This window comes from Malaclemys terrapin, chromosome 2 (genome assembly GCF_027887155.1).
Source record: "Malaclemys terrapin pileata isolate rMalTer1 chromosome 2, rMalTer1.hap1, whole genome shotgun sequence".
In the NCBI taxonomy this organism is placed as follows: Eukaryota; Metazoa; Chordata; order Testudines; family Emydidae; genus Malaclemys; species Malaclemys terrapin.
This window is the reverse complement of record NC_071506.1, coordinates 192679983-192702543: the sequence shown is the minus strand read 5'-3', so window position 1 is coordinate 192702543 and position 22561 is coordinate 192679983. Positions and strand designations below refer to the sequence as shown.

At 41.8% G+C, this 22561-nt stretch overlaps 1 protein-coding gene across 2 annotated transcripts in view; it reads left to right on the top strand.

Moving 5' to 3' along the window:
• VOPP1 (VOPP1 WW domain binding protein) overlaps window positions 1-22561 on the top strand; it is a 97193-nt gene that overhangs the window by 66066 nt on the left and 8566 nt on the right. For both annotated transcript variants that reach the window (XM_054019205.1, XM_054019204.1), the window contains exons 3-5: window positions 1103-1161; window positions 17071-17148; window positions 18200-18336. In XM_054019205.1, coding sequence (XP_053875180.1) covers window positions 1103-1161; window positions 17071-17148; window positions 18200-18336 — 274 coding nt within the window. The remainder of the gene's footprint in view (window positions 1-1102; window positions 1162-17070; window positions 17149-18199; window positions 18337-22561) is intronic.

Below are 22561 nucleotides of genomic sequence, written 5' to 3'. Positions count from 1 at the left end.
TAGTTTGCAATAAAACTTCTGGAAATGTATCTATAATAATTCATTCTGACGTTATGGATGCCAGTGAAGTATATAGAAATATTTTGTGCCTTATATATGCTACCTTGTACTTGACATCTCTGTGTTTCCTTTCCAAACATCATCATCATCATTATTATTATTTAGTTGTTTGTATTCTGGTAATGTCCACAATGATAGGCATTGCCTCACACACAGAAAAAAATTCCTGCCCCCATCCTCTAAGAGGGATATACTAAGTGCACATGAAGAGAATAATGTTACTAGATTGCAGAGAGCGGTCTCCTTTCCTAGATACTTTACCATGCACCTTGAAACATTTACTGATTTTATTTTTGTTGTAGAGAAATAAGAAAATATCCCAACACTGTTTGTTGCCTTTACTCCTTTCCTAGCTCTATTACATCTGCACAGAGATTACATAAAGATTATAGAAGAGGGAAAAAAAAAAGAAAAAAAAATATAGAACTGCAAGGGACCCTGAAAGGTCATCGAGTCCAGCCCTCTGCCTTCACTAGCAGGACCAAGTACTGATTTTGCCCCAGATCCCTAAGTGGCCCCCTCAATGATTGAGCTCACAACCCTGGGTTTAGCAGGCCAATGCTCAAACCACTGAGCTATCCCTCCCCCATTATCACTTCTCTGCTATAAACTAATGACTAATTAAATGTGTGGTCATATTAATGGGGTAGCCAATTTCAATTGAGGATGCTTTCGAATTGTTTCATAAGTGACCTGTGATACTGACTGGCTCTTAACTTCCCTTTATCTTTGGGATTTTTGTGAAGCCCTAAAATTCTGCACAAAGATCAGATCAGACAGATAGAGCCCCGTGTCTGTCTGGAGCTCCACTGACCTCCGTGGGCATCTCCATGCAGAGTCCGGGGCCTAAAGGTACATATTACAGTTCAAGATGTCTGATTTCACAATAGTAGTATTTATTAAGATTGTGAAATCTTTGGGATCAGAGACCTTTTTCTTGTCTGACTATATAATATTTATTTGTTGCCTGTATTTATAATAAATTATGATTGTCCTAAATTAATAATAACACCAAGATGATGATGTTTTTCTTTCTTTCCAGTGTACAGAGGCCAAAAAGCATTGCTGGTACTTTGAAGGGTTGTATCCTACATATTATATGTAAGTAGTCATCATTTTCTTCTATATGTGTTTAGTTGCTCAGATTTCACTCCCTTGATTCTTGTGATGGCATCGTTTCACTAGTTCTCCAGTTATCCTAGAATCTTCCAGAGCAGAGAAGAAGGTTCTCAAGTAAAAAAGCAAAGGGGGGGTGGGGGGGAAAGGGGAATAATTAAAACAAAACAAATCTAAACTTTCACATCTTTTTTTATAGCATAACAGAAGCAAAAAAGTAAAAAGAAGAGCACAAGTACACTTCCCCCACTTTTCAGGCCACCTTTAAGCTGAGAGAAGAATAAAGGAGTTTATAAACAGGTCTGCCATCAGAATGTTACAAGGAAAAGTGGCCAGTGCCTTATGAGGCAATGATCATATCTTTTTGTTTTGAACAAGGAGCAAGTTACTGGGCAGGATACCAAGCAGGCTTTGAAAATAAATTTGTCTCTGTGGTATTACTCTTTGTTTAGTCAAGGGAGCTGAGGTTATTTGTTACCCAGAGTGTAGCTGCGTTGTTAGTGGGTGGCATCCAAGTTTGCATCAAGTTCAGCCATAAACTAGTCCTGAGACGTTCACTGTTTTCTAGATTGGAAAGTGCCTGTGAAGATGGCCACCTGCATTACCAACCAGTTTGTTTCAGGAGAGATTTGTTTTTAGGATTGAATGTTTCATGCCTTCGTATAGGGTTTTTGCTATCCATGTACCAGGTGAAATTATCAGAAAGACGAATGGGTACTTGCATCCTGGATATGGTTATATAATAACATGGGGAGCAAGGATGTAAGTACCCAGATTATTATTATTATTTGTATTACAGTACTGAGTACAGATCCAGCTGAGACCAGGGCCCATTGTATTAGGCACTGTGGAGATACATAGTAAGAGATGGTCCCAACCCTGGATGATGATGGTGATAACACCTAGCTTTTAGCTAGTGCTTTTCATCCAGAGATCTTGAAGCACTTTACACAGGGGGTCCCTATCATTATCCCCATTTTACGTATGAGGAAATTGAAGGAAGTGAAGTGACTTGCCCAAAGTCACACAGCAGCTCAGTGGCAGAGCTGGGAACAGAATCTAGTCTCATGAGTCTTAGGCTTGGTCTACACTACCCCCCCTAATTCGAACTAAGGTACGCAACTTCAGCTACGTGAATAACGTAGCTGAAGTCGAAGTACCTTAGTTCGAACTTACCTTGGTCCACACGCGGCAGGCAGGCTCCCCCGTCGACTCCGCGGTACTCCTCTCGCCGAGCTGGAGTACCGCAGTCGACGGCAAGCACTTCCGGGTTCGACTTATCGCGTCCAGACTAGACGCGATAAGTCGAACCCAGAACTTCGATTTCCAGCCGTCGAACTAGCTGGTAAGTGTAGCCAAGGCCTCAGTCTAGGTTCCTACCCACGGAATCACTCTGCATCTTCAGAACCTTCCTTTTCATAAGTCTAAAATTTGATTGTAACCACTACCAACAACACCATTTTTGCTAACATGGTCTCAGTGCTCAGTTCATATACAGCCTCCATCAACTTTGTTCAGCCTGCTTCCACGCCCAGGTGGTTGGATTGCCTGTTTTGCCCCTGTCGGTCTGTGCCGTTAGGCAGGTGAACACAGGCTGCTAGCAGTAGTGGAGAAGAGGATGAGAGTGCTACAGCAAACTATGGTAGCTCTGAACAGAAAGGGAGCTTAAACACAAGCTTATCGTTAAGTACCATTGAAGTCAATGGGATGTAGGCACATGCTTAAATGCTTTCTTGAATTGCAGCCTATACTTGCAAAACTCAGTTCTTCGACTTAGCACCAAGTGGGTGAGAAGGATGGGTGGGTGCGGAAACATTCCTAAAGATTTGGGGGAAGGAAGATGATCTGCTGGATTCTATCATTTGGATTTTATAACTTTGTTGGGCACTTGCATACTATCGTAATGAATGTGGGATAGATGGATAGGTAGTAGCAATAGGTGAAACATTCCCTAAGCAAACTCGTCCTTGCTTATTATGAGGGACTTGGGATAAAAGCAGTCATTATGCTGCATAAGAACAAGCCTTCTTTCTATTCTCCACCCCCACTTCCTCTGCCCGAAAAGGAAGAAAAACACTACAGACAAGAGCAGCCAGGAAGGCAGGCAAGAAGCAAAGCTCTCTGAAGTAACACGCAATATTTTACATACATGTTAATCATCCGTGATCTAAAATACTAACTGGTATATGATGTGTTTGTCAGGATATGACTGTCTTTTTAGGTGACAAAATGTTGAGAATTACTCATAAGCTGTTGGCCAGAATAGATGGGTTAATTTAAATAATTTAATTTTTTTTTCCATCCTCATAACAACAGGAGTTTAGTTCCACCTACATTTACTTTTTTTGCAGCAATATGGGAAAGAATCTGAGATGCTATGAAAATTCCACTGTACCTTAACATTCAAGAGCACATTATTCACCATCACACCAGGGTTCCACTTACGTTTCTGCTCACACACAATCATAGGAGACTGCTGTTTTCCTTGTTAACATGAGGTTCTATCTGCTCTCATCTTTGGTGTTGGCTCAGTCTGTTTATACTCCAGGTAAATTCAACATGAACTGGTGAAAGCCTCAGTTACATACACAGACCAAACCAGAGACTGACTATTTGCAATAACGAAACTGACAGATCTCCCAAGTACACGGATGCTTCCTAATGATTTTTCTTGAGGTAACCAGCTTACCAGCACTTTGTGTGCTAAGATTGATTGATTGGGGAAACAACGTATTTATTTTCTAATCCATCAGTGACATTAATTGGAGTTGTAGACACCTCACCACCCCCAACATTGAAATGGACACAGCTCATACATTATGCTGAGAATTGTGAGAGAGACTGTTCCATTTGTAGGAGTTTTTTTTTTAATTGTTAACAGACCTACTCAATTGTTGGGATTCTTCACATGTCCCTGTGGTGGGAGACTGCTGGACACTGTGCCATTTAACCAGATGATGATGGATCATGTTGATTATGGTGGTGCCCAAGGACCAGCCAAGAGTGGGACCCTCCTTGTGCAAAGCACTGTACAAACACAGAGTAGTAGACAGTCCCTGCTCTGAAAAATTTATAATCTGAATAGACAAGATAGATGCAGCGTAAGGCAAAGGGATAAAACACACCAGCAGAACAAACAATATGATGGCAGCAAGTATCATCTTAGTTCCACAGTTTTTTGGGGCGGGAGGTGGGGGGGCATGATTCAAGCGGGGGAGGGGGGATTACCTAACTAAACGGAGAGGGAAAAGTGAAAGGAGAGGGAAGGTTGAAGGGAAGTGGGTGATGGGGATGGGGCAGGTATGGAGAGAAGCCGTGATGAGGAAACAGAGAGTTGGAGCAGACAGCCAATCAGCACAGGGCAGACAGCATCTAGTCAAAACTGCAGAAAATTATGTGATATCATTGGGGTCTGAAGGTCACTGCTTTGGCTGCTTCTGTAACTGTTCCTACTGGCTGGGATCCGTGGCTGGCTCCTTGCTGCAGTTTTTCCTCAAGACCACTTGACTAGGGGAGGGGAGGTACCATATAAGTCTTAGTGCCCCCTGAGGGGGGGTTTCCTCTACACAGTTTTAGGTCACAGGACTATGGGCGAAGAGGGAGTGGCCACAGCTGGGCTCTATTTTACTCTTTCGCCCCCAGTGCAGCAGTCCTTAAGAAGAGAACTTGATAGGCAAGCTCAGGTACATAATGAATTTAATTGCATTTTATTCCAAATGATCTAACAGGACTGGCTTTTCCCGCCAACATAACTACCACCTCTAGCGGAGGCAGGAGTTATTAAGCCGACGGGAGAGCTCTCTCCTGTCGGCTTAGAGTGTCCCCACCACAAGTGCTGTAGTGTAGATGAAGCCTTAGGAACTGGAATGAAGTCATCATTTTATTTCAGATGAGTCAGCAAACACTTATGAGACAAGAACAACTTTCAGTCCCCAATGAGCAGTGCGGGATTGGAACTGGTGGCCCAAAGATGAAATGTACTGCATCCTAAGAGTACTGCACATCTGAAGGACATTGCCGTTGGAAAAAATGGCACGGGAGCCAGTAGTTGTTTGGCAAGATAGATACAAGCTTTCTAGTACACCTCTACCCCGATATAACGTTGTCCTCTGGAGCCAAAAAATCTTACCGTGTTATAGGTGAAACCGCGTTATATCGAATTTGCTTTGATCCACTGGAGCACGCAGCCACGCCCCCCCGCCCCCCGGAGTGCTGCTTTACCGCGTTGTATCCGAATTCGTGTTATATCGGGTTGCGTTATATCGGGGTAGAGGTGTGCATATCCATTGTGTGCAGGAAGATTTGTAGATTACACTACAGAAAGGAAGATGCTCAGATTGCCCTGTCCGTACAGGTGTCCTTTGCCATTGCCAGCTGGGATCATAAAGAGGTTTCCTTCCTTAGTGAGAAAGGCCTTCATGTTGTTACAGCTTGCAGAAAAGTTAATGGTAAAGTGCAGCTAACAATACAGCAAGCTTCAACCACTGTAGGGGAATCTGGACTATGTTTTGATTATGGCTATTGAAAGGGAAAACAAGGATCTGGCTTGTGGGGAACTTTCAATAGATTGAGACAGAACAGCTGGTCGTTAAGCAGACATTATTTGCTATAACAGGAGATGCAAAGGAGCAAGTTAACAGTGACCTGCAAAAGAAAAGAATTGGGTTTGTTCCCTGTTTTGTTGCTTTATGATGTCTAGAAATGGCCTCTCTCTGTTAAAATTGTTGAATTATCTGCTGTTTTTTTACATTAGAAATTCATCTTTTGTCTATTGTTTCGAAACTATTGGTGGCTGGAGACCTGGCAGAATGATGACATGGAAGGATGAAAACCTGATTAATTGAGAGAGGAAGTGATTTTTATTCAGATTAAATGTGTTTTATCTATCTCAGATGCCTGAGAAACACTTGGGTGGGGGGAAAGTGTTGTTAAAGATTTCAATTCAGAGATGAGAAGAGTCACCGCCAAACATCCCTGAGACCTCCAACAAGTTGTTCAGCCAAATCAGGGAAGAGCAGATATATTTTTATTGTGAAATAAGCAGGAAACAAAAATACTCCCTCCCCCGCCTCAAAAAGAAATTCCCAATTAAAAAACCCCCAAAGCAATAAATCTTTTCTTTTTAAAAACGCCAATCAAAACTTAAAAAACAAAAAAACAATATTCAGGCCTTCTTTGTACACCATGACGAGGATGGCTGTTCAACTGCTGACCTTAAAAAAAAAAAAAAAAAAAAAAAAAAAAAACACAACATTTTAGCCCTCCCTTCAAACCATTAGCCTCGCTGCTGCTTATCTTCCTGAGTCATATGCCAGGAAGGCTAATCTATTATTTTGCTCCCACTTGAGTAAGGTTTTATGTGGCTCACTGGTAATCAAAAATGCATTGACCTTTGGATTCCAATTCTGCCCCTTTGGAGATATGCATAAGTATCCCCGATGCTGTTTAAGAGCTAGATTGTGACTGTGTCCATAGGAATGCATGGAGAGGGGGAAGGGCGGGGACTGTACAAGGAACCTTAGCCCAGCCTTAACCCAGACATACCTACAGCCTAGACAGAGAGATGAGTTGTTCTGAACATTTCTCTTATCGGAACAGAAAGTGAGATCTGGACACAGAATATATTTATAATACGCCAGTTAATATTTTAGATCACAAAAGACTGACGCACAGGTCAAATGTTCTGTGTCAAATGGTGCTTTTATCTGTACTGTTTTTTCTGCTGTTGCTGACAAATGAAGTGGGGGTGGAGGGTAGGTGGAAGGGTGTTTGCTTTTTACTTACTTGGAATAGTGTGAGGGTGATGATCCCAGGTCTGTCTTTCATTACAAGCAAGAGTATGTTGTAGGTAGGTCAGACATATCTTATCTTTCCCTCTTACAATCACTGCCATCATATCAGCGCATCTTGTAAAATGATATAATCCCAGTCACCAAATCCAGCAGATCCTTTCTGAGCATCTCATTTCTTCTCCAGAGTTGATAGTATGTTCTATAAAGCAGCACAAACATTTTGAGAAGGAAGTGGCATAGGGTGTGATCCTCCACTCGTTGAAGTAAATGAATGGACTGCCACTGATCTCAGTAGCCATTGGATCAGGCCCATGGTTGGGGCAATGTTTGGATGGGAGGGAGGAAAGAAGCAAAGAGCAGTGGGACATCAAATCTATCCTTCTATCCTGCAGTGGGATCCGATAGTGCATATTTCTGTGCCTTTGCAGAATCCCAGTGAGGTAAAAATTACTGCTTTCTTTTAATTTTCTTTTTACCAATGGCTTGCTAAATTTCCCCAGAATTACACAGTAAAACACTGAAGATAGCATATGAAACATAATACTAATCCTACACAGGTTATAAAGAAGTACAGTAACTCCTCGCTTAACATTGTAGTTATGTTCCTGAAAAATGCGACTTTAAGCAAAACGATGTTAAGCAAATCCAATTTCCCCATAAGAATTAATGTAAATGGAGGTTTCAGGTTCCAGGGAAATTTTTTCATCAGACAAAAAACTATAGTATAAGTTTTAAACAAACAATTTAATTCTGTACACAGCAATGATGATTATGAAGCTTGGTTGAGGTGGTGAAGTCAGAGGGTGGAAGAGGGTAGGATATTTCCCAGGGAACGCCTTACTGCTAAATAATGAACTAGCACTCGGCTGAGCCCTCAGGGGCTAACACATTGTTGTTAATGTAGCCTCACACTCTACAAGGCAGCACAAATTGAGGGAGGGGAGACAGCATGGCAGACAGACAGAGAGACACACACCCAGTGTGTGTGTGTGAGAGAGAGAGAGAGATGAGCATTGCCCTTTTAAGCATGCTGACCCCACTCTAAGTACATTGCCTTTAAAAAGATCAGGAAGTTGAGACAGCAGCTGCGGCTCTCTCCGTCCTGAGTCCTGTCCTATCCACACCCTGCTCTATATGGAGAAGGGGTAAGTAGGGGGCAGGAGTAGGGGGAAGGGGGACACCCTGACATTAGTTCCCTTCTTCCCCCCTCCCCTGCACAGCAAGCAGGAGGCTTCCAGGAGCAGCTCCAAGGCAGAGGGCAGGAGCAGCACATGGCAGGGGGGGAAGGGGGGGGACAGCTGAACTGCTGGCAATTGATAGCCTGCTGGGCGGCTGCCACACAGGGAACTTAGGGGAGCAGGGAGCTGATAGGGGGTCTGCCGGTCCACCCAAGCCCCCACCAGCTAGCTGTAACGGGTCGTTCTTCCTGCAAGCAGTGGACAAAGCAGGCGGCTGCCAAACAACGTTATAAGGGAACATTGCACAACTTTAAAGGAGCATGTTCCCTAATTGATCTGCAACGTAACAATGAAACCACGTCAACCGGGACGACTTTAAGTGAGGAGTTACTGTACTACTAGCCCCGATCCTACAATCAGATCTGCTTGTGCTGACCTCTGCTTCCATGTGTAGTCAATGAACTCAGTGGGCCTCTGCCCAGGTACAGGAGTTGTCTAGCCCATCCAAGTGCAGGATTGGGACCAAGGTTTGCTTGTTACAAGCCCATTAATTTTCCCCTTATTGTAATCAATAAATTGCTTATGTAAAAAAGGCAAATCAGGAGGCAAAAGTTGCAAAATCTTCAGTGATTTAAGGTATATTCAGTTTTCTAGCTTTGGTGATATCCAAATTTGCTTAATCAGACACGGTTTCAGATCAGCCTGTTGGGTTACAGCTTACTGAGTTTGAACCAATCAAAAGCTACAAAGGGTGGTAGCATGACAGATGTGTATAAACTTGATTGGTACTAATGTGTTTAGTAGCCAATCTGTTCCTGTGTAAAAGACCCATTGAAAAAAACAGAAAATTGCTTATATAGTGAAATCAAAACTGACTCTTGATGAAGTGTTGTCCAATCTGCAGACTCTTGATGAAGTGTTGTCCAATCTGCAGAGTAAATAAACAAAAATAGAAAAAAGATTTTTTCTTGAATTTCTTTCAGTTGGGGTAATCTTAGGAATGACTTGTATCATTAGTAGATAAAACACTTTCCTACAGAAAGAAGTGTATTTATTTTAGAGTTGGATGTCCCTTTAATATTTGTTTCTCCCACATAGGTTAGTTTAATGCATATGTAAAATAAATTATTGCATATGTACATAGATCATTTTTCAGATTGTAAACGTCAACTTAATTTCCCGCTTTTTACCTGTTTAGAGTCTAAGGATTTGTTTACACTGGCAAATGAAAGACAAAACTTTTGTCATTCAGAGGTGTTAAAAAAACACACACCCTCCCTCGAAAGACAGAAGTTTTGTCCACGACAAGTGCCACTGTGAACAGCACTTTGTCGGCAGGAGCACTCTCCTGCCAGCAACACTAAAGCTGCTCGTTGGTGGTGGAAGATTTTCGTGGCGGGAGAGCTCTCTCCTGCTGACAAACAGCGGCTACACTGCGCACCTTTTAGCAGCACAGCTGTAGCGGCACAGCCGTGTCGCTAAAAGCTGCATAGTGTAGACATAGCCTAAGCATGAGATTCCTTCCAAAAATAAAAAAGCCGTGTTGTGAACAACATGAAAAAATAAGCAAAATTTTGTTCCTGCAATATGTATACAATAATCCATGTACTGAAGTTTTTTTTTTTTTGTTTTGAAGAACATTTTCTACTGGTTGCATTTATTTTTGTGCATATTTAATTGCATAATCATTTCACATTTTTGCACACATTTTCTCCGTTTTTGACCGCAAAGGTGTCTAATTACTGATTACATAGGAATGTAATTTAGTTCTATTACATTGTGCTTGTCATTTGGTTGCCATGTTTGCTTAGCTCTGGAATGTAAGCCTGTAATTAGGTATTCTGCAGGTGGAGTCAATCAAGAAGATATTTATTTCATGCTACCAAGTGCCTGAAAACTAATACCAAAAACAATAGAAAATCAATTATTTTCTATCTCTAATCTCTTGCTGTTATTACTATAGTGCTTCAGAAAGTAGATACATTCTCAGAGATACATACAATAGCACTGTGTCAGACTTAGAGCAAATCACAATGTAAACATCAAGCCTGTTGCATTATGGGAATTACTTAATATGCTCTGCACCTTGTGACTGTTTACAGCTTTTAATTAAGTTGGGTTCTCTGATTTTACACTTAGCTTTCCAATGACAATTACAGCTGCATGAAATGTCAGCAGGTGTGTGTTTAGCGAAGTGATCTAGTTGCAGATTTCTCCTTCATTTGAATTGAAAACAGCATGGGGGGGTAAAGAGACACCGCATAACAGCTAGCATAATTCCAGACATTTTGAATGGCTGGCACAGTACACAAACGTAGACCTGGATTTGGGCCAAAGTCACTGATTTAGTCATAATTGATTACATGAAGGTCTCAGATGCATTTTCAGTTCAATTCAAGAGCATAAGGAGAGAGCTTCATGAAGGAGGAAAGCGAAAGTTATCAGGCAGTCTTTATTTAGAAAAAACCCCAACCTCCTACACTCTTTAACAGTAATGATCTAAGACACTGTAATGATTCTGTTGTAAGATTTAGTGTTCTGAGCCATTAAAGTTGAATATTGTCTTTTTTTAATAAGGGACCAGGTGGCTTGGTGAAGAGTGAATTTCTGTGCATTCATATCTTAAACCAGGGGAGTAGATCGCAATTTGAAATGTGTAAACCCATTGCGCCCCGTACCCCCTTGCACGAAGTATGTTCATAATCTCTGAAGGCAGACATACCATTAGAATCAATATGATTGCTAACCCAGCGGTGCAGTTTAAGAGAGAGAGAGCTAGTGATGTGTTAATGAAAGGCCCGATGACTAACAAAAAGTCCCTATTCCAGTTGTCATTAAAAATTTATATTCCCACCTCTAGGAAATTAAAAACTTGTCATGGTGTAGAGAATGTATGCCTGCCCAAACCCAAGCCTTAAATTAGTTAGCTTCTCTGCTTTGTTCTACTAAATACAGGCCTGCAACCTATGCGAAGAGATGACTGTAAATATTTTTAATGGGCCAAATGCTGCACCTCCCTCCAAGGATGGGCAAGGTCCCAAACACAACAGAGCTTGCTCAGTTCTGTTGCAGTGGGCTACATTCCTTCCTTTTATGTCCTTGTAATTACCCAGTGAAGTACCGGCTGACTTATCAAGTAGGTGGACAAAATGTATCTCCCTTGCTGTCACCTGTACTGCACCATGTATTTTACCTTTGAAGTACTGCTGTTCCACAGAAGTTATGCATATATTCAGCTGTGAAGCAATTATATTCATTATGTTTATTTCAGCAGCTGAGATCATTCAAAGGTATCTGATTTGGGGTGTCTCTATTCTTGAGTACCCAACTTGGACACATAAGGTTTGATTTTCAAAGGGGCTGAGCAACCATTTCTCCCACTGACTCAGTTGGAGTTGTGAATGTTCAGCTCCTCTGAAAACCAGGTCGTGTATACATACACCACCACTGAAATGCAGCCAACAGTAGGGCTGAGAGCAGCAATCAACTGGTGGCCAGCATGCAGCACAACTGTCTAGAGAAGGTACGCTTTCTCCATGGCACCAGGGTCTTAGGGCTACAAAGTGTGCTATGGGGCAGACAGGGCCTTGATGTTAAAGACTCATCCCAAAAGATATAAAACAATTTTAGGCCCAGTCCTGAAGTCCGTTCTCAGGAAAAATTCCCACTGACGACAAGATTGGGTTCCTTGTTTCCATTTTGAGAAGCAGCCCCACAATGTAGCTTTTCAGCAGAGTGCTCTAGCAGAATGGAGTCCTTGGGATAACCTCTCCTCCATGTTTGTACAGCTTTCCCTTCCACTTGACCGGGTTCCTTCCCTATGTCTTTGATACACTGGGACTGTACATTCTTATCCGTTCAGGCAATGCTTTGCTTCAAAGAACACTTTTTACTGTGAGCCCAAAACACAGAATAATATCCAGAGCCACCCGATAGTGGAATAAATTTGGTAAAATACTTATTCCTTTACATATTTCAGCTATTCACCAGTCTGTGAGAAAAAAGATCTTTTATTAACCCCCTGCCCTTCATATCCTTAGGGCCTGATTCTGGTTTGAAGACAGTTTTACATGGGACTTGCTCCTAATTTACAGAAGTCAGATCAGAACCAGGCTGCTAATCTCTGTCTGTTGTCTTTGCTTGTCGGTCACATTTGTTATTTTGCAATCTGTAACATTAATCATTTTCTCATTTCATTGACTCACTTTTGTTTTTTCCACTCACCATGGCTACCGCCTGGCATGGCTGAGTTCTACATAGACTAGATCCTCTCTGGATTTATTTAAGTAAATGCATTTTCTGACTTTTTTTCATTACACAAACATACACGTTTTTGCTACCCGTCTCCATCTCTCAGCGGCAGACCAGAGCCTTCTGTCTGAGCTGCAGTAAGTGTGATCATTGAATCACCCAATGTAGAGATGGACAAGCCCTCGCAGTTCATCCAGTCCATCTTCCTGTGTCTACTAGTGTCTTGGCCAATCTACTTTTAAATTTCCTCTGTGATGGGAATTTCTCTACTTCCCTTGGGAGACTATTCCACAGCCTCATTGACGGCACTTTCCAAAAATCTTTGCCTGACTTCACCCTTTCTTAATTTCATCCCATTAGTCCTAGTTCAATTCCCTTTCCTATCTTAAATAATTTCTCTCCTTCCCTTTATGTTTTTCACCCATCTGTAGCCTATTATCATGATCCCTTATATTAAAAAGAATCCCAGTGAGCTTTACAGACCTTACCCATGATATGCACAGAAATAATTTACATCTACCAGTGGAGTGCAGCATCTCTGGGGTGTACCTTGGTCTTGTCTACTCTAGAAAGGCTTTGCCAGTGTCGTGGAGACACAGTTTTTGCTGGTATAGCTTATACCCGTTCCCTGAATGGAATAAGCAAAATAAACAAAATGACACTTTTTTTGCCAGTATAACTATGTCTACCCTAGGGTTTTTGCTGGCATAGCCATGTCAGTTAGGGGTGGGATTTTTTTCACACTCCTAACCAACATTGCTATGCCGGGCAAACTTTTTAAGTGTAGACTCCTGTGCTTAAGTGTAGACCAGGCCTCGGAAACTGTTTAGCAACACGTTACATAATAACTTAGAGAGAAGTGAAGGAGAATGCTATCCTCATTTGAAATCGGTGTTGAAAGAGGCTCGCAGTGAGAAATTTTGGTGGGGGAGGAGCTCTCTTATAACCTTTCATCTAGTGAATAGGTACTCACTCAGGATGTGAGGCCCTTTGGTCAAGTCCTCCTTTCTCTTGAAGGGGAGAAGGGATTTAAACGAGGACCAGCCACCTCTCAGGTGAGTGCCCTAACTACCAGACTGTGGGATATTCTGATGTGAGTCTCCCTCAGTCTCCTATGGAAGTTATTCCACTTTAATTCAATAATTAAATATTAATTGAGCCAGTGAAAGTGTTAGAATGATTCTATAGTTGCATCCAAACACTAATAGCAAAGGATTAGCTAGCCTTCTGCAGGACCTTAAGAGCAATAGCAGCAAATAAAACATTGATTTTTCAATGTTTTGGCACTGCTGTGAAGTGGTGGAAAATGCGAACAATTGCACGTACACTACCCTGTTGATTTAAGAACATTCTGTATATATTTGTTCATTCTTTTAAAAAAAAATCAATATTAAATGGATCCTCTTTTTTTTATGAGGAAAAAGTGAATGCTCTTGTGGTGCCAGGTGTTTTAGAGATTCTTTCCTAAATCAATATATTAGTTCATTTTCAGAGAACCAAGCAGAAAGTACAATAATTGTCCTCAGAGGAGCTGCCTCAGAAAGCTTAATGGCTATTTTGAAATGGAGATTTGACGTAAAGGGCCTGAGTCACAGAGGGCCGTCAACCTGGCCTCCTTTTGTGCACATGCAACTTTGCGCAATAAGCATGCATGCGTTTTTAAAAAAAAGTTGATAACTACACACACTAACAATTGTGCATGCAGGGGACAGAATGGATCTGTGCAGACCCGTGAAACATTCCATCGAAGGATCTCAACTGCTTTATAAACATTCATAAATTAAGCCTCCCTTCCTCCCTCTTTTTATCCTTGTTTTACCTGTAGGAGAACTGAGGTACAGAGAAGTAAAAGAGACACTGCCAACTTGAAACCCTGTCAGTTTAAAGAGAAAAGAATTAAAAGTTGTTTGGGGCATTACACTTGGCCTAGAGACCCTCTTTCAATTTTTGTGGTTTTAATAACCATAGTTTCCTGTTTTAAAAATGTGTGTCCGTCCCCGTTTGCTGTGTGGAAAAACCCATCCAAACAAAAAGGGAAAATGACTAGCTAATGACAATACACAAAGGGCTATCTAATACTAAAAGTAAGCAAGCTGAAAGAATAAAGAAAAAATACTTTTCTCTATTCTTGATAGGTTCTTTACATTTTAGTGGCAGCACCTAAAGATGCAGATAGGCACCTAGTAGGATTTTTCCAGAACAGCCTAGGAGCCTAACTCTCATTGGACTTGGCATCTTGGGATGTTTGACAGTCCCATTTAAGCACCCAGTTCCAATGGGAGTTTGGCACCTAGGATCTTCTAAAAATCCTACTAGGCACTATCAGCTGGTTGATGTTTCAGACTCCCTGGCTTGCCCGAGAAACTTCGGCAGAGTCTTTGGAAAACTGTTCTACTACATTCCCTTGCATTACAGTTGCTCTTTGTGTATTTTAAATTCTCTGACATCTAATAGCATCCTCCTCTTCTCCTTGGCCGTAGCATGTCATCGACTCAGAAATAATCCCTAAGGACAAGGGAGCCAATTTTCAAACAGCAGAGCCTGAAGCCTATGTGCATTCACCTGCATTTGTGAATGCAGATTTGTTAATTGAGCATGTAAATGGGTAATTGTGCATGCAGTTAACCAATTGTTTTTTTACATGCAAATGTGGGTGCACAAGCACAAACCTACTTCTACTTCTGCTAGCTTTTTGAAAATTTGGCTCAAATTAGATACATATATTGGGCATATTAAAGCAGTTCAATGCAGTTGCTGATTATTCTCCTCTTGTCTTATCTGGCTATGGCAATCTGAATCATATTCCCATCCGAGGGTAAATCTTGTTAGCTAACCCCTTAGGCTGTCCATGTATCAAAGCTTCTATGTTATCTCTGTCCTTTTTCCGTTTTAGCATCTGGCTACTTTCCTTGCTGCTGCTGGAAGTGGCAGCCGCAGCAAAAGCTGTTCGTGAGTTCGCTCGTGAGTTCACCCGTGAACACATGTTCTGGCTTCAGCATTAGTGACATTTTCCTTACCCTTTCAATGGATAGGGCTAAAATATTTTCAAAACTGTTTTTTCCATATAAAATGTTAGATTGACATGTGTTTATGGGAGAAAGTCTGCTAGTTAAATGCATGGCATGGGATTCTTGGCTTTTTGAAATCCACTATTGAAAAATCTTGGCTGGGAGTTCAAGTGTATCACTTTCTTTTTTTCATTTAATAAAACAGTATAAATGAAATGATTATTTTTCCTGAGTCTTTAATGGGTTTTTCTTCCAAGTTTCATTGGAGAAAAAGCTGCATGGAATGAACTCTGTGGGTTTGGGGATTCCCCCCCCCCCTATTTTTCTCCTAACAGCTTTGCACTCTAAGAAGCAAAAATAATGTTACGAGGTTTTTTAATTTGCAGATATGGTAATAATACAAGGAGGTTTAGTCTGCCCGTTTGCAAAGGATCAGTGATCTCACTGCTGTGAACTTGTACTTCTGATCTGTTGCCAGTGAACAAAATCCAAACTGCTTGACATTCAGTGTCTGCATTGTTCCCGTGCTGGAATGAAATGCAGCAATGCTGCTTTCCTCTACAACAGTGGTTTTCAACCTTTTTTCATTTGCTGACCCCTAAAAAATTTCGAATGGAGGTGCTGACCCCTTTGGAAATCTTAGACATAGTCTGCAGACCACAGGTTGAAAACCGCTGTTCTACGGTAATGACAACCTTTCGTGGACCCCTTAGGCATAGTCTGCGGACCCCTAAGGGTCCGAAGACCACAGGTTGAAAACCACTGGTCTTCAACAAGCTCCACTGTATAAAATTAAATGCTCCAACAAGTCATCTTAGGAGACTTAAAAGGGAGGCATAGAAGAAGGCTGTTTGAATAATGTGCAGCAATATTATGAATGGCAAAAAAAACCTGTACAACAGGTCTGAACATATGAACTAGTAACTGAATACTCCAATCCTTAGCAAGTAGTTACTCAAGTCAATTGGACTATTGCCTAGTTATGGCTGTAGGAGTTGGATACAGATTACTATTCACAGAGTGTGTGTGTGTGTGTGTGTGTGTGTGTAACTTTGTATTCAAGTGACACTGATGTCATGGGTCTGATTTTTACACTGGTGTAAGTCAGAGCAACTCCAAGGACATCAGTGGTGTAAGCCCAGTATCAGTTGAGAGGACAATCAGGACCTCTGTTAACTATCTATGGTGATATTAATGCTGGTTCTTTACAGCTCCAAATTAGCAGTGTTTCCACTCTCTAGAGCAGTGGTTCTCAACCCGCGGGCTTCTTGCAGCTGCAGCCAATGTGACATCCTCAGGGCCATACAGGTAGTATATGTGTTGTGCGGATGCAGCCCACAGTGGTAAATAGGTGAAGAACCACTCACTGCTTTGAGAGAACCCCAGCCGTGCTTTGTGCCACCATGGCAACAATGTAACATTTTTCCTTCCAGATTTGTGAGGTCATAAATGATGCCCCTGGCGGTGAATCTAATTACATCTGAGTCATTGACTCCTCTGTCTCTGTGTTTAGATGCTGTACTGTCAGTTTACAATAACTGGATTTGATAGAGATTTTACTGTTGAGTTTATATTCCCCCCTTGGAGCCAGATTTTGATATGATGCATTTTTACTTTAAGTGACAAACACTCCCAAAATGTCCTTTTCTCTTTATTCCTATGCAGATGTCGCTCCTATGAAGATTGCTGTGGGTCAAGATGCTGCGTAAGAGCCCTCTCTATCCAGCGACTCTGGTATTTTTGGTAGGTTAGGACTTCTTTTTTTTCTGAACACGTTTCTGAACAAGTTATACTTGCCTCATTTTAAGAAAGCCCTAGAAACAACCACATTTCCTGCCTGGATATTTTATATAGTTAACATTTAAACTATATATAGGCTGAGATTTTCAAAGCTGCACAGGAGATTTAGATGCACTGTTCGCATTTAAATGAATGTGATGTCTGCATCTGAAGACAGCTTTGCAAATCTCAGCCATTATGTTCGGGATAAACACTTTCAGATAACCGAGCCAAAAGGGAATTTATGAATGTTGGCTTGGTGATGCTGGGACCAAATTCTGCTCTCCTTTACACCAGTTTAGAATTTGGCCCATCGCATCCAGTGGTCTATGCTGCCAGGCAACTTTTGTACCTTCAGCCCTTCTCTCCATCAGCCAGAAGGGAGCCTTGCAGAGCAAACCTACATAGCATCTGGGCTGAGAGAGGAGTATTTGTGTTGTTCAACAGTGACCCCTCTGGTCAGTTTAAGGAATGGCATGGCTATGCTCCAAAGAAATCCCCTCTGGTAAAACCTTGTTCCACAGAAGGGGCACGTGGACCTAAGTCATTTATTTCCATCAATATTATTTGGAATTCTGATCCAAGCAAATCTTAGGTGAGGTAAAGAGGTGGCAGAAGGGGACAGATGAGCCCATAACCCCAGATTTAGGGGAAGAAGACAGTATTCTCCCAGCTCTGCTGGCATAATCACTATTGTTCCTGTAAGCTAATAAGAGAAAATACAGTGGAAAACTACTATATGAACAAAAACACTCCTAAGAACAAAATCTTCTCAGTCACTATAGAAATATCAACTACATGCTGCCATACACAGGTATCTCAGCTTGTGCAGTCCTGCTTTCAAGGAATAATATTTTCAGAAAATCCTGATAACAGCATATGGGAACTGATGGTTAAAGGGTAATGATCTTGGTTTCTCTTATCTATGAATTTTTGAATAACCCCAGCTCCCTGGGGCCCTGCATTTAGATGGATGCCATCTCCAAGTTTGACTTTTCCTCCTTCTTTTGCTCAGGTTCCTTCTGATGATGGGCGTTCTGTTCTGCTGCGGAGCTGGTTTCTTCATCAGAAGGCGGATGTACCCTCCACCGCTCGTAGAAGAACCTACTTTTAATGTATCCTACACCAGACAACCAGCCAACACTGCAGCAGGTCAGAGACTACTTATATGCTAGCCTAATTTCTTCTGTGTGCACAGGAAATATTTAAAAATGGTGTGATTTTTAGCTAGGAGTAGTTTACTTCACCACAGGTGACGTGGGTTCAAATTCTGCTTTGAGTATGTTGCACCATTTATGAATGTACACCCAGTACTACTGAGATCCAGTAGGCTATAAGAATGGGTCAGACCAATGGTCCATCTAGCCCAGTATCTTGTCTTCCGACAGTGGCCAGGTGCTTCAGAGGAATGAACAGAAAGGCAATCACAGTGCTCACAATTCTCTCTCAAAAGAATTTTTGCATTTCTTTTACTAATCCCTTCTAGAGAGTTCTTCCTCCACTGGTTTTATAACTTATCTCCATGAATGCAAACAAGATAGGAAAACAGTTAATCACATTGCAACATACGCAGAGCAATAGGCAATGCCACATTAGCAATGATGTTCCTCTTTTATATGAATAATAAGGAACAGTTTCCCAGAGTTGGTAAAATTTACTAGAAAATACCTTTGCCAGAATGAGACAACCAAACATTTTCCTTCTGTGATACTACCTAACTGGGGCCTTTCCATTTTTGCTGTGCCCTCCGTGTTATGGAATACTGCTTTAGAAGTGGGAAAACGCTACTTCTTCCTTATCAGTCTGAGCATTCTTCAACTGTCAAACAATGATTTTGTGGAAGTCTGAAGGATCCGTACAGTAGTGGATCAGCTGGTCCCTCCATTCTCCCCAGCCTACCACTACCCTGTCCCACCAAGAGAGCCCTTCAGAGGGCATGTGTGCTCTGTGAGACTTCTTGCATCCTGTCCCCTCCCGTTATGAGACCCTCTCTAGCTGCAGATGATGTGTCTGCATCTGTACCTAAATGCACACCCACACGTAGCTGTCACACACTGGCAGCCACAATGGAGATACTTCTATGTACACCCTGCTCACTGCACACACCACTCCATATCCATGAGCACCAACATACCCGGTGAAGAGATTTTGACTCCTCTCCCCCTCCCTAAGGGTACATCTACACTACAGGTACGGGTGTGAATGGCTGTTCATGAAGACATACCCATGCTAGCCGTACTCTAGCTAGCTCAAAATAGCAGTGAGGATGTGCTGGTGTGGGCTTTGCATCACCTGCACAAGCGAGTCTGTACCCAGGAAGGTCAGACAGACTTGTGCACCCCATGCTGAAGCCCAGACCGGTACATCCTCACTGCTATTTTTAGCAAGCTAGCTAGAGTACAGCTAGCACAGGTACGTGAATGCGAGCTGCAAATCACCCCCCCAGCTGCAGTGTAGACAAACACTAAGACATCCCTATGCTCCCAACTTGGAGTACATTGCCTCACTTATAGAGCTGGCTGCAGGATGATTATTCCATTTCTTGACAGCTTTCCAGGTTTTGACATTTGTTTTCGTTCTGCATTGGAATGAAACCAAAATGTTTCCAACATTTTCACAAAACAGATATTGTATCAAAACATTTGTCTTCGGATTGGAAAGGTCAGGGTTTCATTTCTCTGAAAGTGACTGGAGAGTCCACCCTGAACCTCAGAAACTTTCCTGATGAAAACTTGGTCAGAATTTATACGTCTTTGTAAAACATTTCCGCTTCAACAAAGCAGCATATTTCAGTGGAAAAAGGTTAGTTGAAAATGTTCCAACCAGGCACGTAATCACAAACAGCAGGTCACACAGAGAGCTTAAGTTCAGACTTCCCAATCTCTCCCATATCCTATTGCACACAGATACACTGCGTAAGTTCTGGAAATACCCCTGCTCAGCGTTATCCGCATCCTTATGCATATGCGTACATATTCTCTTTCAGTCAGAGATCTAACTGCATCATATAAAAGGATACCCTCACTCTCAGACTCCCAGGCACTCCCTTTTATTTTTATTTTTCTCTTTAAGGTATTTCTTTCTTTCATTTGTTACACATGTTAAATGCATAGGACATTTCATTCAACGTGAAAATCACACACACTTATTTTTTGATTACCAATCACACATTTCCCTAGTGAGATAGTTTAGGTAGTTCTTGCCTGAGATGGTAAGAAAAAATAAAAATAAAAATTATTATAAGTCTTGGAAATAACTCAGAAGTTATATATAAATAGGGAGCATCACATGGCTGGATTGGCAAATATATTAAATGGTTCTTAATGAGCCACACATGGCAGAAGTCATGTGGAAATAGAAAATAGCTATCTAGTTAAGTCTTTTAATGTCCTAGTTATGCCACATGATTTTAATTTTTTTTAAAAGTCTTAAGGTCTGATCCAAAGCCCATTAAAGTCAACGGGAGTCTTTCCCATTGGCTTTGTTGAGCTTTAGATTAGGCACTTAATTTGTAAGTGCTTTCTCAGTCTCTCTCATATGAGTCTCAGTCCCAGCGACTCTGAATTCTTCTGCATTTCTGGCCAGGTCTGTCCTTTAAAATAAAGCATACTTTGAGCCTGTGAGGTGTTGAGCATCTATGACTCATATTGGGAGGGAAATAGCTCAGTGGTTTGAGCATTGGTCTGCTAAACCCTGGGTTGTGAGTTCAGTCCTTAAAGGGGCCATTTAGGGATCTGGGGCAAAAACCTGTCTGGGGATTGGTCCTGCTTTGAGCAGGGGGTTGGACTAGATGACCTCCTGAGGTCCCTTCCAACCCTGATATTCTATGATTCAATGGATTTGTGGCTTCCTAGCACCCCATTTTTGAAGGTCTAATGGGCTTGAATAGTTCTGATATACTAAACAATAAAAGTAAACACCTGGGATTTGATCCTGCAAGAAGGTCAGGATCCAGCCCTTATTTTGCTATTGGGTTTATTGAAAGTATCAGTATCACTGGTCTGAATACCAGTGTGGAAATAAATTGGTTACCATGATGTAGTTGTGCAAGGCATTTAAACAATAATATTTGCAAAATGCAAGGAGTTCCCCCACTCCTCGTCCGAATTCCCTTTGTGGAAGGAAAAGTGAGGAAAAATGCTGAAATGTGCAAGCACCATCTTCGTGGCAAAATGCTTAAGAAAAATAACACTGCTGTAATTGTAGACACAGGCCCAAACACCCCTGCACTTTAGGGAAGCTTGGGTTTGGATCCAGTTCCCAATCCAATCTCCATAGCTCGACTCCATTTCTATAATGGGACCAGTGGTTACATTGGATGGAAACAGAGGCAGGAGCTCTCTCATTGCCCAGCAAAGGAAGAGGGGAAGCTGTGAAGTGCTACTTATCCAAGGCAGGGTGGAAAAGAAGTGCTCCTATCTGTTTGCAGGGAAGGAGGAGTTGTGCTCCTGACTTGCTTCTCCTAACCTTAACCCCTGAATGGGCCAAACCAAACACAAGATCCAGACACCCCAAGCTCCATGGATGTTTGGATTGGCACCTTATGGCTTAGGCCCATCTCTCTTTGATACTAAGGGAATAAAAACTCAGTCTGAAAAAGCATTACGTAGTGTGTAACACTTCAAGGTGTCTCTGGGTTCCATCCTGTTGTCATACTGAATCCCCAGCCCACTGAGGCATGGAAATGGGTGATCAGATGTAAAATCCATGAGGGCTGCTTTCCTTACAGACAAAGCAGGAAGCAAGGAACCGAGGAGAAATTGCTGCTCCTTGACCACTTTGTTCTGTTAATGCAGCTTTGCCATGGAAAAAGGGGAGAGAGGAGGAAAGAGCTTGATGTATTCCCACAGACAAACCTTGCAAAGCTCCTAGAGGGCATAACTTTTTAATTGCTGAAACCATATTCAATAGATTTTTATTGATCAGAAATTTTGGAGTCCTCATGGATCGTTCCCTGAAAACATCTGCTCAATATGCTGCAGCAGTCAAAAAAGGTAATTAGGAAAGGGATAGCTAATAAAACAAAAAATATCATAATGCTACTGTATAAATCCATGGTAGGCCCACACCATGAATGCTGCATGCAGTTTTGGTCGCCCCAGCTCAAAACCAAAAAATATTGGAATTGGAAAAGGTGCAGAGAATGGCAACAAAAATGACTAGGGGTATGGAACAGCTTCCATATGAGGAGCGATTAAAAAGTCTGGGACTGTTCAGCTTAGAAAAGAGACAATTAAAGGGGTTTATGATAGAGGTCTATAAAATCATGACTGGTGTGGAGAAAGTGAATAGGGAAGTGTTGTTTACTCCTTTTTATAACACAAGAATCAGGGGCCACCCAATGAAATTAATAGGCAGCTAGTTTAAAACAAATATA